Below are 20,101 nucleotides of genomic sequence, written 5' to 3' on the forward strand. Positions count from 1 at the left end.
TGTGGGTACGTGTAGCTGTGTGGGTATGTAAGTGTGTGTGTGTGTGTGTGTGTGTGTGTGTGTGTGTGTGTGTGTGTGTGTGTGTGTGTGTGTGTGTGTGTGTGTGTGTGTGTGTGTGTGTGTAGCTGTGTGTGTGTGTGTGTGTGTGTGTGTGGTGTGTGTGTGTGTGTGTGTGTGTGTGTGTGTGTGTGTGTGTGTGTGTGTGTGTGTGTGTGTGTAGCTGTGTGTGTGTGTGTGTGTGTGTGTGTGTGTGTGTGTGTGTGTGTGTGTGTGTGTGTGTGTGTGTGTGTGTGTGTGTGTGTGTGTGTGTGTGTGTGTGTGTGTGTGTGTGTGTGTGTGTGTGTGTGTGTGTGTGTGTGTGTGTGTGTGTGTGTGTGTGTGTGTGTGTGTGTGTGTGTGTGTGTAGCTGTGTGGGTATGTAAGTGTAGCTGTGTGGGTACGTGTAGGTGTGTAGGTGTAAGTGTAGCTGTGTGTGTATGTAACTGTACCAACGCACTATACAATAAAACTACACTGTAGTAGGTCATTGTGTGTAGGTGTACTTGCACAATAAAAAAAACCGGAAACATAGGTAACATTTGACTCCAACTGGGGCAGATTTATTTCAAACATTTTACCAACACACTATAGGTTTGTAAAAACAACAAATATTTGTACCAACCCACTATACAATAAAATCACACTAGGTATATAAAAACAAGTTTTTTTTTTTTTTAAATAAACACTCGCAAAATGTTATACCTACCTGAACTTTATACCTACCTGAATGTTCCAGTATTTAGGTCGTGCCACTCCCTGAATCAGTTCCTTTTGACAGTGAAGCACAGAGGGACCTGGCACTTCCTGCAGTACACAGGTGTCTTCCCCATAATACTCGGGCATGCATGTGGGTGGTGGAGGAGGGGGTGGTGGAGGTGCAGGGCCTTCAGCAAACTCCAACAATTCTGCAGCAAGCTGCTCCCTGAAAGTCTTCTGGGTGTGTGGCTTTGTCCTGTTGGGGTCACACTTCATCTAACAAATGTGGAAAAACAAAGAGATTAGATTAATTCACTGGCTTATACTTATAGGATAATATTGGACTATAAATGAATAATATTACACATGTATACATGTATATTTATTCACTGGCCATTCATTTAGAAAATGTAACTCCAAAAAGACAAGTAACACTATTTAGCATTTTGGCTAATCATTCCTGTTGGCTAAGCTAACACTGTGATGCAGTTCCACCAAACACAAAAGTAATATATAAAAAGGATAATATTGGACAATAAATGAATAATATTACACCAAATAAATAAGTAAACACATATATATATTCATTCACTGGCCATTCATTTAGAAAATGTAACTCCAAAAAGACAAGTAACACTATTTAGCATTTTGCCTAATCATTCCTGTAGCTTCTTGGCTAAGCTAGCACTGTGACGCAGTTTCACCAACCACATAATATATAAAAACAGAGAGATTACATACCTTTCCCGTGGTGGAAGTTTAACATCCGAGTCACTACTGTCCGGATCCAGGTCTGGCTGGAGGAGATCTTCATCATCCGACGAAGAGTCATCTGGTATGATCATAGCTATCGTCAGCTAGCATCTCTAGCTCCTGCTCTATGGTGAAGCTCTCCCTTCTGGCTGCGTAATGCGTAATAGAGCCGGAGCGGGCTTAGTTTATACCAGGGGTACTCAAATACAAATCTTAAAGGTCCAAAATAAATGTTTCAATAAGACAAAGGTCCGTTTATTACGGTCATTCAAACTTTTAAACAATTGCAACAAGATTCTTAACACGAGGTTGCAAAAACAAAAATAATCTGTATGCAGCAGTTTTCATTGTTGTTGTGTGTGTCTGTGCTTGATCCCTCAGAGTCGCAGTGTAAGAGCTGCACAGTTATGAATAAAGGCAGCTGCACTCTTATAAATGTCTTGCCCCCTTGTGTGTCCACTGAGGTTCGTCAGGCCCAACACATCTTCAACAAACTTCCCTTTGCCTCATCATAACAACTCACAAACACCAGCAACTGAGCATTGTCAGTGGTGTCAGTGGACTCATCCACAGCTAAGGAAATGCACTGTGCATTTTTTATTCCATCACAAAGCTGATTAATCAAATCACCAGCCAGTATTTATGTTATTCTGGTTGCTGTGGAATCTGAGAGGGGGATTTGCTTGATTTGACCTGTTATTTCCTCTTTTTGTTTGCCTTCAACATGGTCTCCATCACTTCAGTCATGCATTCTTTATACTCAGTTATTATCCAGTGGAAAGTCCTTACCTACTAACCTAGTTAAATCAAAGTGGTTACTTTTTTTTGGCTGGGCAGTGTAGTTTTACACACCGTCTTATTTGACTTTCTTAGGACTTAAAACAGTTTTTTGGGGGCAGACTATATATACAGTCTATGGGGCAGACCCCCTCAAAGAAAAAATATATATTTACACACGTAAGGTCATCATCTTAATAGTTTTGTATGCTCATCCGTGAGCAGAGCATCAAGTTGACATGTCTATTGCAGCTGAATGCGGCGATTACCATTTTGTTCAGCAACACGCCTCACAAACTTATTAAGATCAACAGCTGTAGTGCGTTTTGATTCAATGCTGAGTACAGCCAAACTGACAGTCTCTTCTCTGTCAGTGTAGACCGCAAATACCTCATTCCTTCAGTGCTTGGGTCCGAATGCTTCTCGCTTTGCGCCGTCCCGTTCAAATGAAATCGCAGCCAATCATATGTCCACGCTCGCGCCAGGACCGCGGGGGAGGGGTTACATGAGGTGCATCTTGTGCTGCATTCACTTGCACTCGGACATTAGAGACTTTCTCTCATAAATGTCCGATGAGCGCTGTTTGCAGTCTATGGACATAGCGGATCATTTTGACTCGTTGCGTTGTGGCGATGTCTTGCAGATAACACAGATAATACATATGAAAAGTATAATTTGCTCAGAGTCCAGAGACAGAACTTGTGGTTCGGTCCGTATCCGGACCTAGTCCTAGTCCGTACTTTGAGGATGCCTGGTTTATACTATGCAGGATCATATCTTTGGAACCCATTGGTCGATTTGGGTGATTGACACCTTTTCTGAACGTTAGAGCCAATAGAATCGAGTGACAGTTAGTAAGTCCCGCTAAACACTTACGTCAAGTAGAGAGAGGTTTGCGTAAACAGCACGTGAGACAGCGTTAGCTCGGGACTGCAAAACTTTAAACCTACTCTGCTGCCATGAATGTAATGATAGATTATCAGGAACAATTCTAAAGTGACTAAGAGACATTGGATTAACTTTAAACAGCGTTTTTATTCCCTTGAACACGAGCTTTGATCACAAAACAGCAACGGTAAGACATAATTATTGTTATGGTTTTGAAAACTGCTGTTTTTCTTCTTCTCTGTTCTGGCTGCTAGCTCAGTAAATGTGTGTCCTACAGTGATGATACTTATAACCAAATAATCTGTGGAGTATCAGCTTTCAGATGATATGTAGTTTGTGCAGAAAATATTAAGTTTTAAAGATCGTTTTTGTTAGTTAGCACCGGAAGTAGCATCTGCCCGTTTTAGCTAAGGGCTAATGCTAACGCTTCTTGTGAGACTTGTGTTTTGTTTCTGTAAAAATGGTTCGTATTGTCAGTTAGCTGAGATTCTTCTCGTTAATCTGGTATAACAAATTAATAGGTTTTTAAATATTAAGATGCCCTGAGACACAGTGTTGTGAACAAAAAAACCAGGGTCCCCGCCGGCGGGGACCTTCGGGTTTAACAGGTTAAATTATTATTATTATCATCTTAGATGATGTATATGCCCATTTTGTGTGAATATATATTTATATCCCACCCCTAAAATACACCATATCATTTAACATACATGGCAAATAGAAAATTATACAAATCTGAATTTGAGGGGTGGTCTCTAGTTGTCCTAACTAATAGGCCTGACACTGGGATTATAGGCAACATGTGTAAATGTGTATATTCGTGTGTAATACAGTGTAAAAACCAAAATCAGTGTGACAGATGCGAGTATTGAGCAACAGGGAGAACAGACAGGTGTAAGTCAGTCAAGTCGCTTCAGCTGATTCAAAATGCTGCAGCTCGTGTACTAACCAGAGTTAGGAAAAGGGACCACATTGCTCCTGTTCTGGCTGCCTTACACTGGCTCCCTATAGAACACAGGATCGCATTTAAAATTATTCTTCTCGCCTACAAAGCCCTTAATGGGCAGGCGCCATCTTACCTTAAAGAACTCATTATACGCTACTGTCCTACTAGGGCATTGCGTTCCAAGAATGCAGGGTTGTTGGTTGTTCCTAGAGTCTCTAAAAGTACAATGGGAGCCAGAGCCTTTTCTTATCAAGCTCCACATTTGTGGAATCAGCTTCCAGTTTGTGTTCGGGCGGCAGACACCCTATCCGTTTTTAAGAGTGCGCTTAAGACCTTCCTTTTTGATAAAGCTTATAGTTAGGGCTGATTAGATCCAGCCCCTAGTTTTGCTGATATAGGCTTAGTTTGTCGGGGGACATCTTACTTCTTCCTTCTCTCTGTCTGTACCTGTGTACTCTCATGTTCCGATTAACCCAGCTTCCCCACATTTCTTTCTTTTTGGTGTCTATATACGCCGGGATCCGGAGTCATGGATGATCCTGCGGTCCTGTGTCCTGGATCGCGAGCCCTGGATCTTGAGTCGTGGCTGTGGTCCTGGATCATCGGTCCTGGATGGATATCCTCGTGGATTCATCTTCCTATTATACACACATGCATTTCCAAACATTTGGACTACCTATGTTGTAAATGTATTATCTTTTCAATTTACACACGGCATCTATTGCACGTCTGTCCGTCCTGGGAGAGGGATCCCTCCTCTGTTGCTCTCCCTGAGGTTTCTCCCATTTTTCCCTTTACACTGTGGCTTTTCTCCGGAAGTTTTTCCTTTTTCCTTGTACGATGTGAGGGTCTAAGGACAGAGGGTGTCGTATTGTCATACTGATATTCTGTACAAATTGTGAAGACCACTGAGACAAATGTAACATTTGTGATATTGGGCTATAGAAATAAACATTGATTGATTCATTGATTGAGTATCACAGCTTCTCTCTGCATCTGGCTCTGTCAATCACAAACTCGCTGTCAGGTATTTCTGATAAAAAATGACGAGTCAGACAGGAAGGAAGGGTCTAAGCCAAAATGATCGAGACAGAAACTCTCAACTTAATGGTGTGGTAGATTCTGTTATTTTTCATGCAGCTTGAGTGTTGCACTACTGCTCTCCAGAGAGTTTTACTTTCATGCCAGAATTCATTTAGGAAAAAACACTCCTAATGGCCAGTCTATCAGCAGATGGCCAGAAGCTACCGACATCTGAGAGGAGATGTAAATAAGAGCGAGATAAAGAAGAGAACAGCTAAAGACTAAACACATGATGTAGTGTGTGAGCGAGTAAAAACAGGCTTTATTTTCTCATCCCTCACTCCTGTTTTCTGTACACGGCATGTCTCTAGGGTTTAATTGAGGCCAGCCTGTGTGTGTGTGTGTGTGTGTGTTTTTTTGCAGACTCATCCTTAACTAGATCTGCCTGCAAATAACACACCCTTTTGCTCCACAGGGGGGGGTTTTGTGCTTGTGTTTTTGCAGTAATTGTTCTTTTAAACAGCTTTGCATATGTGTGGTATTGTTTGACACGTATACGCAAACATAAACACACACAGCATTTTGCTTACCACCATCTTGTTGAGGGAGACCCAGCAGTCTGACGGGAAGTCCTGCAGCATGGGGACGAGGAACTGGAGACAGCCATCCCAGTGACACAGCAGCAGCATCATACCAATCAGGTTGAAAATCCGCATCACAGCACTGGCCAGGTCATAGGTCATGTGGAAGATCTGACAGCAGCAGAGGAGACGGGCAGACAGAGGGTCATCAAAGTGGAGAGGAGGGAAAAAGACAGAAATAGATGTGTGAGCGGAATAACATTTATTTTTTTACAGATAGAGGTAAACACTTTGGAATCACAAAAAGTACATCCAGCATGTATTACTGCTGAGGAGAGAATCGGATGTTCGGTGACCATGTTTTTAATTGTAAAGTAACATATGTAATAATAATAATATAATAATAATAAATTCGGTTTTTAAAGCAATCCCAAGGTGCTACAGGAGGCATAGTACAAACAAACATATGTAGCTGTTATTTATAGGACATAGTTTGGCTTGCATACTATCTTCCAGCAGAATTAATTGATTTATTTAAGGTAAGGGGCAGAGGCGGCGCTAGGGGGTGGCTACTTGGGCTCAAGCCCCGGATGTTTTCTGAAAAGCCCCGGATGTTTCACTTAAAAAAAAAAAAAAAAAAATTAGATTTTTTTTTTTTTAAATGTCTCGGGAGTAATGTGCAGTACCGGAGTCCACCAGAGAGGCAGCCGCTACGGGACATTAGCCTGCGTACTGCGTAGCCTTCCCTGCCCTGAAGAAGAAGTGATCCTTCCTAGTGCCTGACGAGTTTTAAGCTAATAGCCTAAGTTATGGATATTAGAAAGTTATTTTCATCGAAGCAGGCGCCACAAGCTGCAGCAGCAGCAGCAGTATCAGCAACTGACAACAATGTCATCACCAGCAGTGAAGAAATGGATGATGTTTCAGGTGTGTGAATCTAATGGTGATATCTGCACTCTGGCTGACTGAGTAAGAAGTGAAATAGAGTGATGTACTGTAACGTTAATCTTATAGGTAGTAAACATGGAGTAACCAAGGCAAGGCAAGTTTATTTATATAGCACCTTTCAACACAAGGCAATTCAAGGTGCTTTACAAAAATGAAAGACATTCAGACAAAGGCATTTAAAAACAGTAAAAGATAATAAAAGAAACATTAAAAGAAAAAATACATGAATACAAATTTACAGTGCAGTTTAAGATACGAATAGTTCACACAGAAGTTCCACTTTACTGATGAACACAACAGCTCAGTTTAAATTAAAACCAGCGACAGAAAGATAAACCACACTAAGTCAATACCCTTATATGTTAGTATGTATACAGAACATGACTACAAATTATTCTAAGATGTAACGTTAACCCTTCATACCTCAGTCTACTTTTAAGACACTAAAATAACGTATTCCAATTTTTATTTTGTTTTCCCGCGTGGAATTATACCGGCTCTCGTTTCAGTACACATAACAACGGAACCATAGCAACGGAACTGACAGGCAACGGAACTAACAGGCAACACTCTGAATCCGATTGGCTGTGACTGCATCCACTCAGAGTGCCCGATTCAGAAACGTGACTCTTACACTCTTTACGTCACAAACAAAGATGGTGGATGAGAATAGATCTATAAAACGATAAGCAATGTGCAGTGGATCGGAAGAGGACGGTGTGTCGGCTTTGTTCGATAGCGGTGCGGTATGCTAATGGGAACACACGCCAAACATGCTAAATCACATCAGAAGGCAAAATGCAGGATCTGTTTGGTATTTTGAAAGAAAAACTATTTATATACTTTATATAGGTATGGCCCTACAATATATTGTTCAAATATAGCATGATATGTCCCCTTTAAGGTATTATTAAGGTAGGGTTAATGTTGCTCTCAAAGTGCACCAGATTGATGCTTTTAACTTCAATATTTAAAAAAAGATCTTCCTCCTCCCTAGAGGAGGCGACGACCCCCCTAAAGGATGTTTGGTCCACCCCCCACTTGTAAAAAAAATAGCACTTTACCCCTGCACCCCCCCCCCCCCCCCCAAAGGATGTTTGGTCCACCCCCCACTTGTAAAAAAAATAGCACTTTACCCCTGCCCCCCCCCCCCCCCCCCAACAACTCCTGGGCTAAGCCCCGGATCTCCTACAATCCTAAATCCGCCTCTGGTAAGGGGAGTAAATACTTTACTGTACTGTGTACTGTAAACGTAACATTGACATATTATTCTCTCAGTTGCGTATTTAAACATCCAATCGTTACAAAGCAACATCATGTGGAGTTGTCAGCACCTCCAAATCTGAGGCCATGGTTCTCAGCAGGAAACCGATGGACTGTCCACTCCAAGTAGGGAATGAGTCCTTACCCCAAGTGAAGGAGTTCAAGTATCTCGGGATCTTGTTCTCGAGTGAGGGAACAATGGAGCGTGAGATGGGCCGGAGAATCGGAGCAGCGGGAGCGGTACTGCAGTCGCTTTACCGCACCGTTGTGACGAAAAGGTAGCTGAGCCAGAAGGCAAAGCTCTCTGTCTACCGGGCCATTTTCGTTCCTACCCTCACCTATGGTCATGAAGGATGGGTCATGACCGAAAGAACGAGATCGCGGATACAAGCGGCCGAGATGGGTTTCCTCCGCAGGGTGGCTGGTGTCTCCCTTAGAGATAAGGTGAGAAGTTCGGTCATCAGGGAGGGACTCGGAGTTGAGCCGCTCCTCCTTCGCGTCGAAAGAAGCCAGTTGAGGTGGTTCGGGCACCTAGTTAGGATGCCACCTGGGCGCCTCCCTAGGGAGGTGTTCCAGGCACGTCCAGCTGGGAAGAGACCAAGGGGTAGACCTAGGACCAGGTGGAGGGATTATATCTCTTCGCTGGCCTGGGAGCGCCTTGGGATCCCCCAGTCAGAGCTGGTTGATGTCGCCAGGGAAAAGAAAGTTTGGGGCTCTCTGCTGGAACTGCTACCCCCGCGACCCGACCACGGATAAGCGGGAGAAGATGGATGGATGGATGTGGAGTTGTGTTTCAGGTCAACTGGATAATCTAATTCCAACATTCACCTTCTCTGTTTAAGCCATGTTTTGTTGCTCTATCAGGGGTGTCAAACTCAAGGCCCGGGGGCCACATCCGCAACTTCATTTTATGTGGCCCCACAAGAGCGTGCAAAGAATATAATATGTTTATTTTACGGTTACATGCTACTTTACAGAAGCACGTTGCCCATAAACTACATGTTCCACAATGCATCTCAAATTAGACTTTTTTCTCAGAATTTGCCTTTTTTTCAAAATGTTACTTTTTATTTCAAAAATATTTTTTCTTCAGAACTTGGCTTTTCTTTTTAAATCATTTTGTAACATTCTCACTGAAGCAGAATAAAATGTTAGCAAAATAAGCCACCTATTGATGATGAAGATGATAATGAATGTAGTTTTTTTGTCAAATCAAGTCTGAATTGTTCACAATTGCTGAAGTTGCAACTCCAACAGGAGAGACAGTATATTCTAAATTAAGACAAAAATACATACATAATACATCAAATTGAAAACAATGTATTCACCATTACAATAAAAGTATTGATTAGTGCGGATAATTAAAACCACAGCTAGGCAAAGAGCAGCGTGAGAGCTATACGTTTAAATAGAAAGTGTTGAAAACTAGTTGGGTTTCCAATTCATGTACACTATATATACTTCAAATAGTGAAATACACTTAAATAGTTAAAACAGGATATGGTGTCAATAATAATGAGTAACAAAGGAATGAATGCTATGTCATTCCTCATCAATCTTAGAAGAATAATAGTGTCCGTTTGGGGGTTTACACATTTAAAGCAGTCGGAGGAAATGAACAAGAGTTTGTGTTATGAATGAAGACATTGATAAAGCTTTGATCAGCCGCCCGGTCGGCCTCTCTCTGCTGTTTCTCAGATGTACTCCCCTCAGGTATGGAGGCTCATCTGTGTGGAGCTGGTGTTGTGGTCACAGCCTTGTAAACACCACTCATTGCGGCTCCTGCTGGCTGTTGGCCAGGCCGATACCACCATGTGAGCAGAGAGTAGGTTAACTCCAATGCACTTGTTGAATCATAAGCTAAGGTTTGTTTCTCAGTAGGGAAAGAGTTTGATCTTAGAGGGGATGTAGGCCAGATGGTGGATGTATGTCATATTATATATAATATACTGGAAAGTCCTGCTTCATGGGCCTGGTTTGATTATTTCTTATATCAAAAACAAAGTCTCACTTGAGACTAGAGAGCTGTCCTACATGTGAACTAGGCCATACACTGTGTGTGAGGGTCCTCTGTTTTAAATATACAATTTGATTGAAGCCGACTGGTCTAGCATATTTCTCCGTCCACACAGAACGACACACATTTTAAACTCGATGCACTGATGTCCATGATTCTTGCTCACACTCCTTCTCTAATGATGTGCATTTGCCAAATCCCATGAATAATTTTTCTGTGCAATTTACATGAAAAGTGCTTTAAATGCTCTTGACTTAGCTGTCTTAACAAAGAACATCATATATTCAGCATCAAGGTGTCTCTACTTGGTAAAGGATGGAACATCATTATTCAAAATTAAATCAAACATATTTTGAGTTGTTTAGGTTTCTCCTCCCCCTTGCACATTGCAGATACTGACACTTTTTCCTCGCATAATGGACAAAGGACGTAGCTAATTTGGAGAGGGAGAACGCGAATCACACTGTGAGGCCTTGCCCTGTGATTAGGAAGCATTCCCATCATGATTAATGAGGCTCCAGGACTAATGCCCCCCCCCCCTGACACCTGAACAGCACCTGGCCATGTGTCACTGTCAGACCACAATCTGGGTCAGAGCACATTACTGTGACCACTACTCACAGTCTGAGCAACACAGATAAAGAACTGTCTACTCCTGTCTGATGCATATCGTCAATGACACGGTGATCCTGGCGATTAAACGTTTAAAGATAAATATTGAATCTGATGAATATAACTCCCACTGCCAATCTCTGCTCCCATGCATACACACCTGCTTCCACCCATTCAGCATTATTGTCGGGCTCATGTAAAAGGCATCCTTTCTAACGCATGCCAGCAAGTGGAGAGCTTCGATATCAGCGTCCTGTGTCAGGAAATTGCTCTTGTTACTTCCCGACAACGCTTATCTCTGCCTCTCTGTTGGCTGTACAACAAGCACAAACACCAGTCGATTCAAACATCACGTCTAAAAAGTACACAACATGCTCGTTATTTTTTAATTATGAGCACACTTGGACACTCAGTCGGCCCACTGCAGCTGAGCTAAGCGGTGAAATTATAATTTATTACACATGATCTTTGAGGAAACCCCGATCTGAGCCGAGCTGAGCTGAGAAGAAACACTGCCAGCCACGTTCGTATCGAGCTGAGCAGAGCCCGGCTGGAATAAGCGGATCAGAGCAGAGCTGAGTCGAAGAAAATCAGCGCTCAGTTGTGAATGTTTGATTCAGTAATCAGGGTTCTCCTGAAGCTCAAATGATCACTCTGTAATCAGAAGAGCAGTGGTTATTTTCAGCGCGAGGGAGCACACAATCCTATTCAGGGATGCTTGGTCAGTCCAAATAGGGATAATCAGTTTATACAAGCACCTAGAAGGCCAGGGTAGATTGTGTTTATTTAAATAGGTAACAATGCATTCCCTGATATATGATGAGATCCATGGGCGTCGTAGCCATTATATGAGGATCAGTGGCGGCCGGTCCATAGGGGCGCTAGGGGCGCCGCCCCCCCTCTTCCCACATAAAAAAAAATATATATATTTAAAAGATATATATATATATATATATATATATTTATTTTTTTTATAAACAAGGTAAATATTATATAATTGGTATCAGTAAAATGTATAATCTACAATAAAATCTTGTTTAAAATTGTGTTACGATGTCTAAAGTTACTGATAAGTCAGATGTTTCCTGCCTGGCCTTGCCCGTGTATCATTACCCTCTCTCGTCTGGGCGCTATGCACAGCGCCCAGGCGAGAGTCCAGCAAGTGCAGCAGAAGCCAACTGTTGCTTTCTTTAAACTATGCCGCCGAAACATAATTTCAGCCAATCAGCGTCGTCAAATCTAATGGTCACAGGGGCGCCTACGTCAGCGCCCGGTGCAGTCTGTGAGTTGTTTGGACTCGTATCCAAGGAGACAAAATAGGAAGCTGTCATACACTCTGGAAGCTATCATTAGCAGCTATTATGAAAACTCCGTGTTTTACATAAAAATTGAATTATGGATTATCAATAATTTTTTCAAAGTAACAGACACATTGGATTAACCTATGGATTAACCTTCAGCCGCGTTTTTCTCGTTTTTGATCAGAATAACAGCAAAAGGTGAGCATATCTCTGTGTTTTGCTACCTAAAGCTACTTCGTGCGATGTCTGTGTTTGCTTCCCCTGTTGCGAGTTCTGATCGCTCAGTGATGATACTTATATTTCTAGAATCTGTGGAATTTCAGCTTGTTAGCTAAGCTTGTTTGTCCATATCTAATAAGTATATCGATTGATTTATACCTAGAGTGCGTTAGCATTTTTTCGCTCAGAGCTCATTTAGACGCTTCTTGTGAAACATGGTTCATATCATCAGTTACCTGAGTTTCTTCCCGTTAAATGAGTAGGACACATGAATAGTCTATTACATTTTAAGAAGCCCTGAGACACAGTTTCGTGAGAAAACAACAGGGGGGGGGGGGGGGGGAAGCCCCTTAACAGGTTAAATGGGAATTAAATCATTTTAAGTAATTTTGAGTGTTCCCAAAGCCCCGGTGTTCTGCAGTTTGTGTGGGCCTACTGTACTGTTGCACAGTTTACACAGTTTACAGTTTACAGTTGCACCAGCAGCAGTATTTTGAAATCTATTCTTTGACACACAGGAAGGCAAGGCAAGGCAAGGCAAGTTTATTTATATAGCACCTTTCAGCACCAGGCAATTCAAGGTGCTTTACAAAAATGAAAGACATTCAGATAAAGGCATTTAAAAACATTAAAAGATAATAAAAGAAACATTAAAAGAAAAACAAAAAATGAAAGACATTAAGAAAAAATACATGGATAAAAGTTACAGTGCAGTCTAAGATATGAATAGTTCAATTAAAAGCAGCGACAAAAAGAAAAGTCTTCTTGCTGGATTTAAAAGTAGTCAGAGTTGCAGCGGACCTGCAGGTTTCTGGGAGTTTGTTCCAGATACTTGGAGCATAATAACTGAACGCTGCTTCTCCAGGTTTAGTTCTGACTCTGGGGACAGGAAGCTGACCAGTCCCTGACGACTTGAGAGTTCTGGATGGTTCATAATTTAGCAGGAGGTCAGAAATGTAATTTGCATAGCTATGGTAACTTATTTTGTTGGAAGCCAGTGTAAAGACTTCAGAACAGGAGTGATGTGATCCACTTTCTTAGTGTTAGTGAGGACTCGAGCAGCGGCGTTCTGAATTAGCTGCAGCTTACTAATAGATTTTTTAGTGAGACCTGCAAAGACACCATTACAGTAGTCCAGTCTACTGAAGATAAAAGCATGGACAAGTTTTTCCAAATCCTGCTGTGACAGTACTGCACCTTTATTTATTACAAGAGCTAAGAATAAATGTAAAGTGCACACTAAAGAATTAAAACAAACAACTTAGCTAACAAACAATAATAATAACAACAACAATAACAAACAATAAAAGAATGTGCAAATTTGCTTTCAAAGAAAATTAAGAAGAAATGTAAAATATGTTACACATATCAAATAATCAAAATATTATTATTATTATTACACGTTTCTCTTCTTCTTTTCTTCTGTTTTTATACTGCGCCCCGGATGGCTTTTGCCTCTTCATAGTTCTCTAACGTTAGTCTTTCTTTCCTCAACGCTTAATTTTATAAACACTTGACCGATACCCATCAATGCACAGCGCTCAAGCATGTTCTGACTGTGAACACCTAAAGCCGAGGCTCTTAGACCGACCGACCGTTTTAGATTTTTGGCTCATTTCCCCTTATGTTAGAATATTGTTTTTGTATGTAAGAATAATGGTTGCAGATATAGAGGGGTAAACAAAGTAAAAGTAAAAAAAATAAATAAAAAAAAATTTGTTTTTGGTTTTTTTTGGGTCCAATTTCTGGCGCCCCCCTCTGGGAGGCGCTCTAGGCAACCACCTATATCGCCTGTAGGAAGCTCCGCCCCTGGCTGTGTCTTTAGTTGTAAAATGATGCGCGCCACAGTTTGCACACTGCGAGGCTCCGGCGCAAACAGTTCACGAGCGTGCTCCACTAGCACCAGGATATAAGGCGCTGTTATTAAAGAGGTGGAGGGAGAGCTCTCTCCTGTCAGACTGAGAGGCTGATAACTACAGCTCAGTGAGGTAAAGGACTCTCTGAGGGTTTAGATCAGGGGTGGGGAACCTTTTTCCTCTCAAGGGCCATTTCAATTTTTTCAACATCCTCCGAGGGCCGTACAAATGATTGACCTCTGCTTAAAAGTACTAAAATCACAGCCCATTCATTTCGCCTTTCTTTCATGCTGTGCAAAGAAAAAGCAACCTCTTAATCCAGATATTTTACCATGACTCGCGCATGCATGCACATGCACGGTTGTGGCATGACCACCAAAACACATAGATATGGACACAAGATGTGTGCAAATGTATTTAGTTTCCTTTCCATGTGGACATGATTTAAGTGTGGGGGGGGCTAACCTCCTCTAGGGGGGTCCATTTCAATGGCATGCTCCCCAGGGAAGATTTTTTTTTAAATGTTGAAGTTAAAAGCATCAATCTGGTGCACTTTGAGAGCAAAATTAAGAGATCTATGGATACATCTCTCAACACCCATATGAAACAGAACTGTAAGCAGATTCTATTTTTTCTTTATGGATATTTTACAAATCACTCCCCTTTCAAACTGTATTCTTGTTTATTAATAACAACTTTTTCTTACTGTCATATAGTATTTTATACCCGTTTACTTTATTCTCTTATTTTTTTATAAATATAAAGATGTGCCTTTACCTCACTGGTTGTAGAAAAAGCTTCTTATATTCGTTAGCATAGCTAGCTAACCAGATGCTAATAACAACAAAGTTATTGGCTGTATGATCAGTATGACAGATGAGCAGAAACTGCGGCATGTGTACGGCTCCTTATGGGTACTGCAATTTCGGAATTGCCGGAGCGGCGTTCTGGTGCTCTCCGTCAGAACTGCACCCCTGTCAGAGTGTCAGAGGAGACATATACCACGTGATGACACGTTAGGCTTGTGTTGTGTTCAAGAACCCTGACCTTGGCCAGGAAAACAGGCACTCGCTTGTTTAATTTTGCGGTCTAGATTTCTTTAATTTTTTTATTTTTTGCGTGTGTTTAGAAATTACCTCGAGGGCCGTACCAAATGCTCTCGCGGGCCCCACCCCTGGTTTAGATAGTTCACTTTAGTCTAAGTAGCGGGTCTCAAACGGTTTAATCATTTATGTAAATAAGTATTTCCAAGGCACACCTTTATATGATCATTATAGTTATACAAAACAAGAGACTAACAGGTATGAAATAATTCCAACTCATACTATAGGACAGTAAAACAAGAATACAGTTTAAAAGGGGAGTGATTTGTAAAATATGCATAAAGAAAAAGTAAATCTGTTTACAGTTCTGTTTCATATGGGTGTTGAGATGTATCCAAAGATTTAGTCCCTAATTTTGCTCTCAAAGTGCAAAAGATTGATGCATTTAACTTCAATATTTAAAAAATCATCTTCCTGGGGGAGCATGCCCCTGGACCCCCCTAGAGGAGGTGAGGTCCACCACCTGCCCACACCCCTGTCAAATTGTCCCACCCACATTGAGGATGCTTCCTACGCCCATGATGAGATCAGAAAGCTTGTGTAGTTTCAATGTTGCATTAAAACGATTATTGAAATGGAAAAATGTATCTGTTGTTATGAGAACAAATAAAAAGCCAATTAGTGTCTCCCATGGTTGTGTTAATTCCTGGGAAAATCCCTCTTCACTTTCCCACTGATAGGCACATATTAATATTTAATGAATTCTTAACTACATCACGACACTGGGATATAATGAGCTATTATTCAGCTATCCGGCTTATTGCTATACAACAAGGTAAACTCTCTGTTTTTGAGTGTCAGGAAGTAATTATAGGGAGGATTGTTTTGAAGTACAAACACAATTACTTGTATACTCACAAAACACTGACCTGGAATCAAATATTGTATTATTAATTGGAGCACAGTCAGACTCTCTTTTTATGAGCAAACACAAATCAAAGTGATGGGGGAATACTCTGTCATAACCAAACTGCAGCTTACTTCTTCACTGAAACGCCAGTGATCAGTAACACTGTGATCACTGTGATCAGGGGCAGGCATTACGTTGATAAGACTTAGTTTAATAGACCCTTTATATAATATATTTTTATTTAGCCTTTATTTATACAGGTGTAGATCTCATTGACACAAGGTCTCATTTTAAAGAGAGACCTGTTCAGTGGTAACACTACCAAGTTACAGACAGACAGGACACTCAACACAGAGGCAACACTAAAATACAACACCGTAAAAAAAGTAGTCATTGAAATCCAAATAGCAGGTGCAAACACCCACAGATGATTTCTCCAGCTTTTTTAAAATGAGTTTAAAATCCGTAATGGGTATCAAACTGGTCAGCTTAAGTTCCTGCTGAAGTGTGTTCCAGGTCGAGGGGGCAGAGTATGATATGGCTTTTTCCCCAAGCACCGTGCGTACTGAGGGGACGGACAGAGTGATGTAATTTTGAGATCGTAGTCGATAGCTATATAATATGGATTGATAATAAACAAATCTCAACTTCCAATATTTCAGGGATTTGTATATATTGGCCGGTGTTGCTTAGCCGATATATCGCTTTATATCATGTACCTATCAACCAAAAAGGAACAGGAATTCCATTTTCAATTTAAATTTTTTAAGTTTGAATGTAAGAAAATGTTTGCTGCTATCCTATTTTGACAGCTACAGTAATTAAAGTAGATGTATAAGACATTTATTGTTACTGTAAAATATTTAACAAAATGATTGAGTGATAACATTTGATGTATTATCACCAAAATGTTTTATTTATATGAAATATCTGCCCATATATCACCCAATTTCAGTCTGGTAACAGACAGAGACAGCTGTACAGATGGAATAGATTAGCATAACAACTTCCTTTTACTAAATATAGCACAACATCCTCAAAAGTGGTGCTCATGCTGTATTTTCCCTTGTGTATTTGCTCCAATATATTATATATCTAAAATCAAATCATAAAGATTTGTTTCCAACCTAAGGCTTTTGTCCCTGTGTGGTCATAGTAACAAACAAACAAACCCTTTCATTGGATCATAACAGTTTAATCTGAGCTTACCTCCTCCCATTGGTGGATGTAACGGATGAGCCTGGACAGCCTCAGCAGCCGCAGCAGACTGAGGATTTTGGTGAAGCGGACAATGCGCAGCGCCCGGGCCGTCTTGTACACCTCGGAGTCCATCCCTCTCTCCACGATGAGGAAGATATAATCCACAGGTATGGACGAGACGAAGTCCACCACAAACCAGCTCTTCAGGTACTTCTTCTTGATCTTGTTGGGGTCGAGGATGATCTCGGTGTTGTCCTCGAACACGATGCCGGTCCTGAAATTCAGCACCAGGTCGATGAGGAAGAAGGTGTCAGAAACCACGTTGAAGATGATCCAGGGAGCCGTGGTCTCGTCTTTGAAGAAGGTGATGCCCACGGGGATGATGATCAGGTTTCCCACCATGAACAACAGCATGGTGAAGTCCCAGTAGAACCTGTTAGGGTAGAGAAGTGGGGAGAAGATTATATTTAGGGGGGGGAAAGTGACAAATGGCTGATCTTGTATTAAAATGCCTGTTTTTTAAGTGCACTGTATTCTCCTAATGAGGTAACCTATGCCATCTGACTCAAGACAAGGTCACGCCAAGGACAAGCAGAGGGACAGGAATAGAACAGGAAAGATAAGCCGGGTGCACTTCATCTCAACACAAAGAACAAAAGACACAGACACCCATTATCAGTAAAGCTCCTGATGGAGGATGCGTCAGCAGTTATTCCAGCACTAACGTTCCATTTCTGATTTATAGTTGTTTGCATTTAGTCCAAGACAACCCCTCTGAAATGCTTAGTCATAATAAATCGATCGACCTAAGAGCTACATTATAAGAGTGATGCCTTTCATTTAAAAGCCGAGACAGTACATCAACAGAGAACCAACCAACAAATATTTTGACAATCGGCCTATCCTTTCTTCTAAATGCAAAACACTAGTTCCTGTAATCTCAATGTGAGTTTTGCTGCATGTTTGTGTTATGTGATTTTAAAATGAATATCTTTGAAATGCTGGCTTAGATAAATAGGAAGACGTCAAATTGAGCCTCAAGAAACTGATTTTTTGTAACACAGCGAACATTAAATCAAGCACATAAATAGCAGATTAATATGTTAAAAAAAAGTATCTGCTGGATGTTAGTGGGAGTCTATAAGAGAGAGAGAGAGCGAGAGAGAGAGAGATGACTAGTGCTGCTGAGTCATGAATGTTGACATAAATCCCCCAAAAAACACTAACCAACATTATATTATAAAATATTTTAATACAAATCCGAGCACAGCCTGTTAAGAGCTCAAATAGTTGGCTTTATCTTCAGACTGCTTTGTCATACTTATTATAAGGGATAATTGGATGAGCTGTACTTGGTGCTAAATAAAATGTTAAGAAGCATTCAGACTCAAGGATGTAACTTCTCAGACTTCACATCAAGTTCATCTTTAATAGGAAACTCATTAAACAAAGCCTTTTAGAGGAAATGTGCTCGTTATAATTGTGTGACATATTTTAGTTGCCATAATATTTTTTTTTCACAGTGTTTTTCATGGATCAGATTATACCCCACTTAATGCAAGTTTCAGGTTTTCTCAGATATTCTAAAATGAAGGGATAGATATGGATTTTAATCCCAAAGAAGATTTATGAATACCTGAATACAATGACTATTCTATGTTCTCTCTTATTTTACATAAAGTTAGAGAAGGTACAACCGGACAGTTGGCTAGTGTCAAACAGGGATCTGTATCTTCTACTGTATGAACACCATTCAATATAAGAGTATGTGTTTAAGAACTCAATTTGACCCATACCTGAAGTCGCTGTATGGATGGATAATCCAATTACCCGCTGATTTTACGCGCTCTTGCTCCTTCTCCACTGCCTTCTGGCTGCCAAACATGCGCAGGGAGAATTTGTTAACTCCGGGCTGAAGCATGGAGCTAAACTGCCGCTGCATGTAAGTCTGATTCCCCCTGAGGCCTCCATCATCCGGAACTATCTGAGAGCCATCCTCAGCTTTGGAAAATGTGACTGAATTTCTCGACTGCTGACTCGGAGTCTGTCCTTTACTAGTTGCGGCGTTGGAGAAGGAAACTCTGGAGTCCTTCTTCTCCATCGCTGCTCCGGTCTTGACCTCGGCGACCGGCCCCTGTGTCAGGGACCCCACTGAAGTGATGGAGCCGTCCATACTTGCAAACTGTCCCTTCCCGTCTTCAGCTGACACTACTCCATCTGTTTTCCTCTCCTGCCTGGAGATGAGAGAGGAGAGGCTCCCTGAACTGGCCGGGTCCCTTCTACAGTCTCCGTTTTTGTTACATATCATAACGAAGGCTCCTTCTCCTGTCACGCCTGCCTCTAGGAGCGCGCCCCCTGCATCAGCATCCCTCCGGCAGAGCAGAGCAGAGGTGGTGCTGCCACTGGCACCGACAGGTCCGGAGTCCTCGTCCTCGTGCAGGAGCCACTGCTCATTGTTGTTGGAGTTTTTACGCGCAATGGACGCGGCTCCGCCTCCTGGTGTAAATTTCTTCATCTTGGTTCCTCCACAGCTCCCATGATCCAAACTGTATACCTGAGGTGGTCTGGGCTGCTGGAATTTGGGCTCCTCCTCGCCGTCCTCCGCCTCGTCCATCACAGGCGGAACCAAGAGAAGAGGGACAGACGGAGAAACACTCCCCGTACCTTGAACCTGGCAGACTGGGCGGCGGCGGAGAGAGGGAGTGAGTGAGGAGTTCAACAGCAGCCTGTGCTCTCCACACACACCAATTTAGGATAACAGAGCACCGGTGGCGTTGCTATGGCTGCAACTTGGCTGCTGTTAGAAAAATAGTGTGTGTAAGAGAGAGAGCAAGAGACCACACCTTTAGGTCGTAAACACCTGGTAATATTGAAGAAACTATGTGGACAAAATAACCTGGCAGTGTAATTAAGAAAACTCCTAATTAATAATCACAAATCTATGAGTAAATATATGCTCACCTGATCTGAGCAAGGATAGGCAGGACAGAGGTGACAGAAGGTCAGGGTTAGGTCTCCATCTACAGCTG

General features: G+C 41.7%; 1 protein-coding gene across 1 annotated transcript in view; it reads right to left on the reverse strand.

The window, feature by feature from the left end:
* The window catches only part of hcn2b (hyperpolarization activated cyclic nucleotide-gated potassium channel 2b), a 65,880-nt gene extending 46,194 nt beyond the window's left edge, over positions 1-19,686 (reverse strand). The window contains exons 1-3 of the mRNA XM_034080373.2: positions 18,869-19,686; positions 17,082-17,505; positions 5,713-5,874 (exon numbers count right to left, since the gene is read on the reverse strand). Coding sequence (XP_033936264.1) covers positions 5,713-5,874; positions 17,082-17,505; positions 18,869-19,686 — 1,404 coding nt within the window. The remainder of the gene's footprint in view (positions 1-5,712; positions 5,875-17,081; positions 17,506-18,868) is intronic.
* Positions 19,687-20,101: the final 415 nt, after the last annotated feature.

The sequence above is a fragment of the Pseudochaenichthys georgianus genome, chromosome 4 (genome assembly GCF_902827115.2).
Source record: "Pseudochaenichthys georgianus chromosome 4, fPseGeo1.2, whole genome shotgun sequence".
Classification (NCBI taxonomy): Eukaryota; Metazoa; Chordata; class Actinopteri; order Perciformes; family Channichthyidae; genus Pseudochaenichthys; species Pseudochaenichthys georgianus.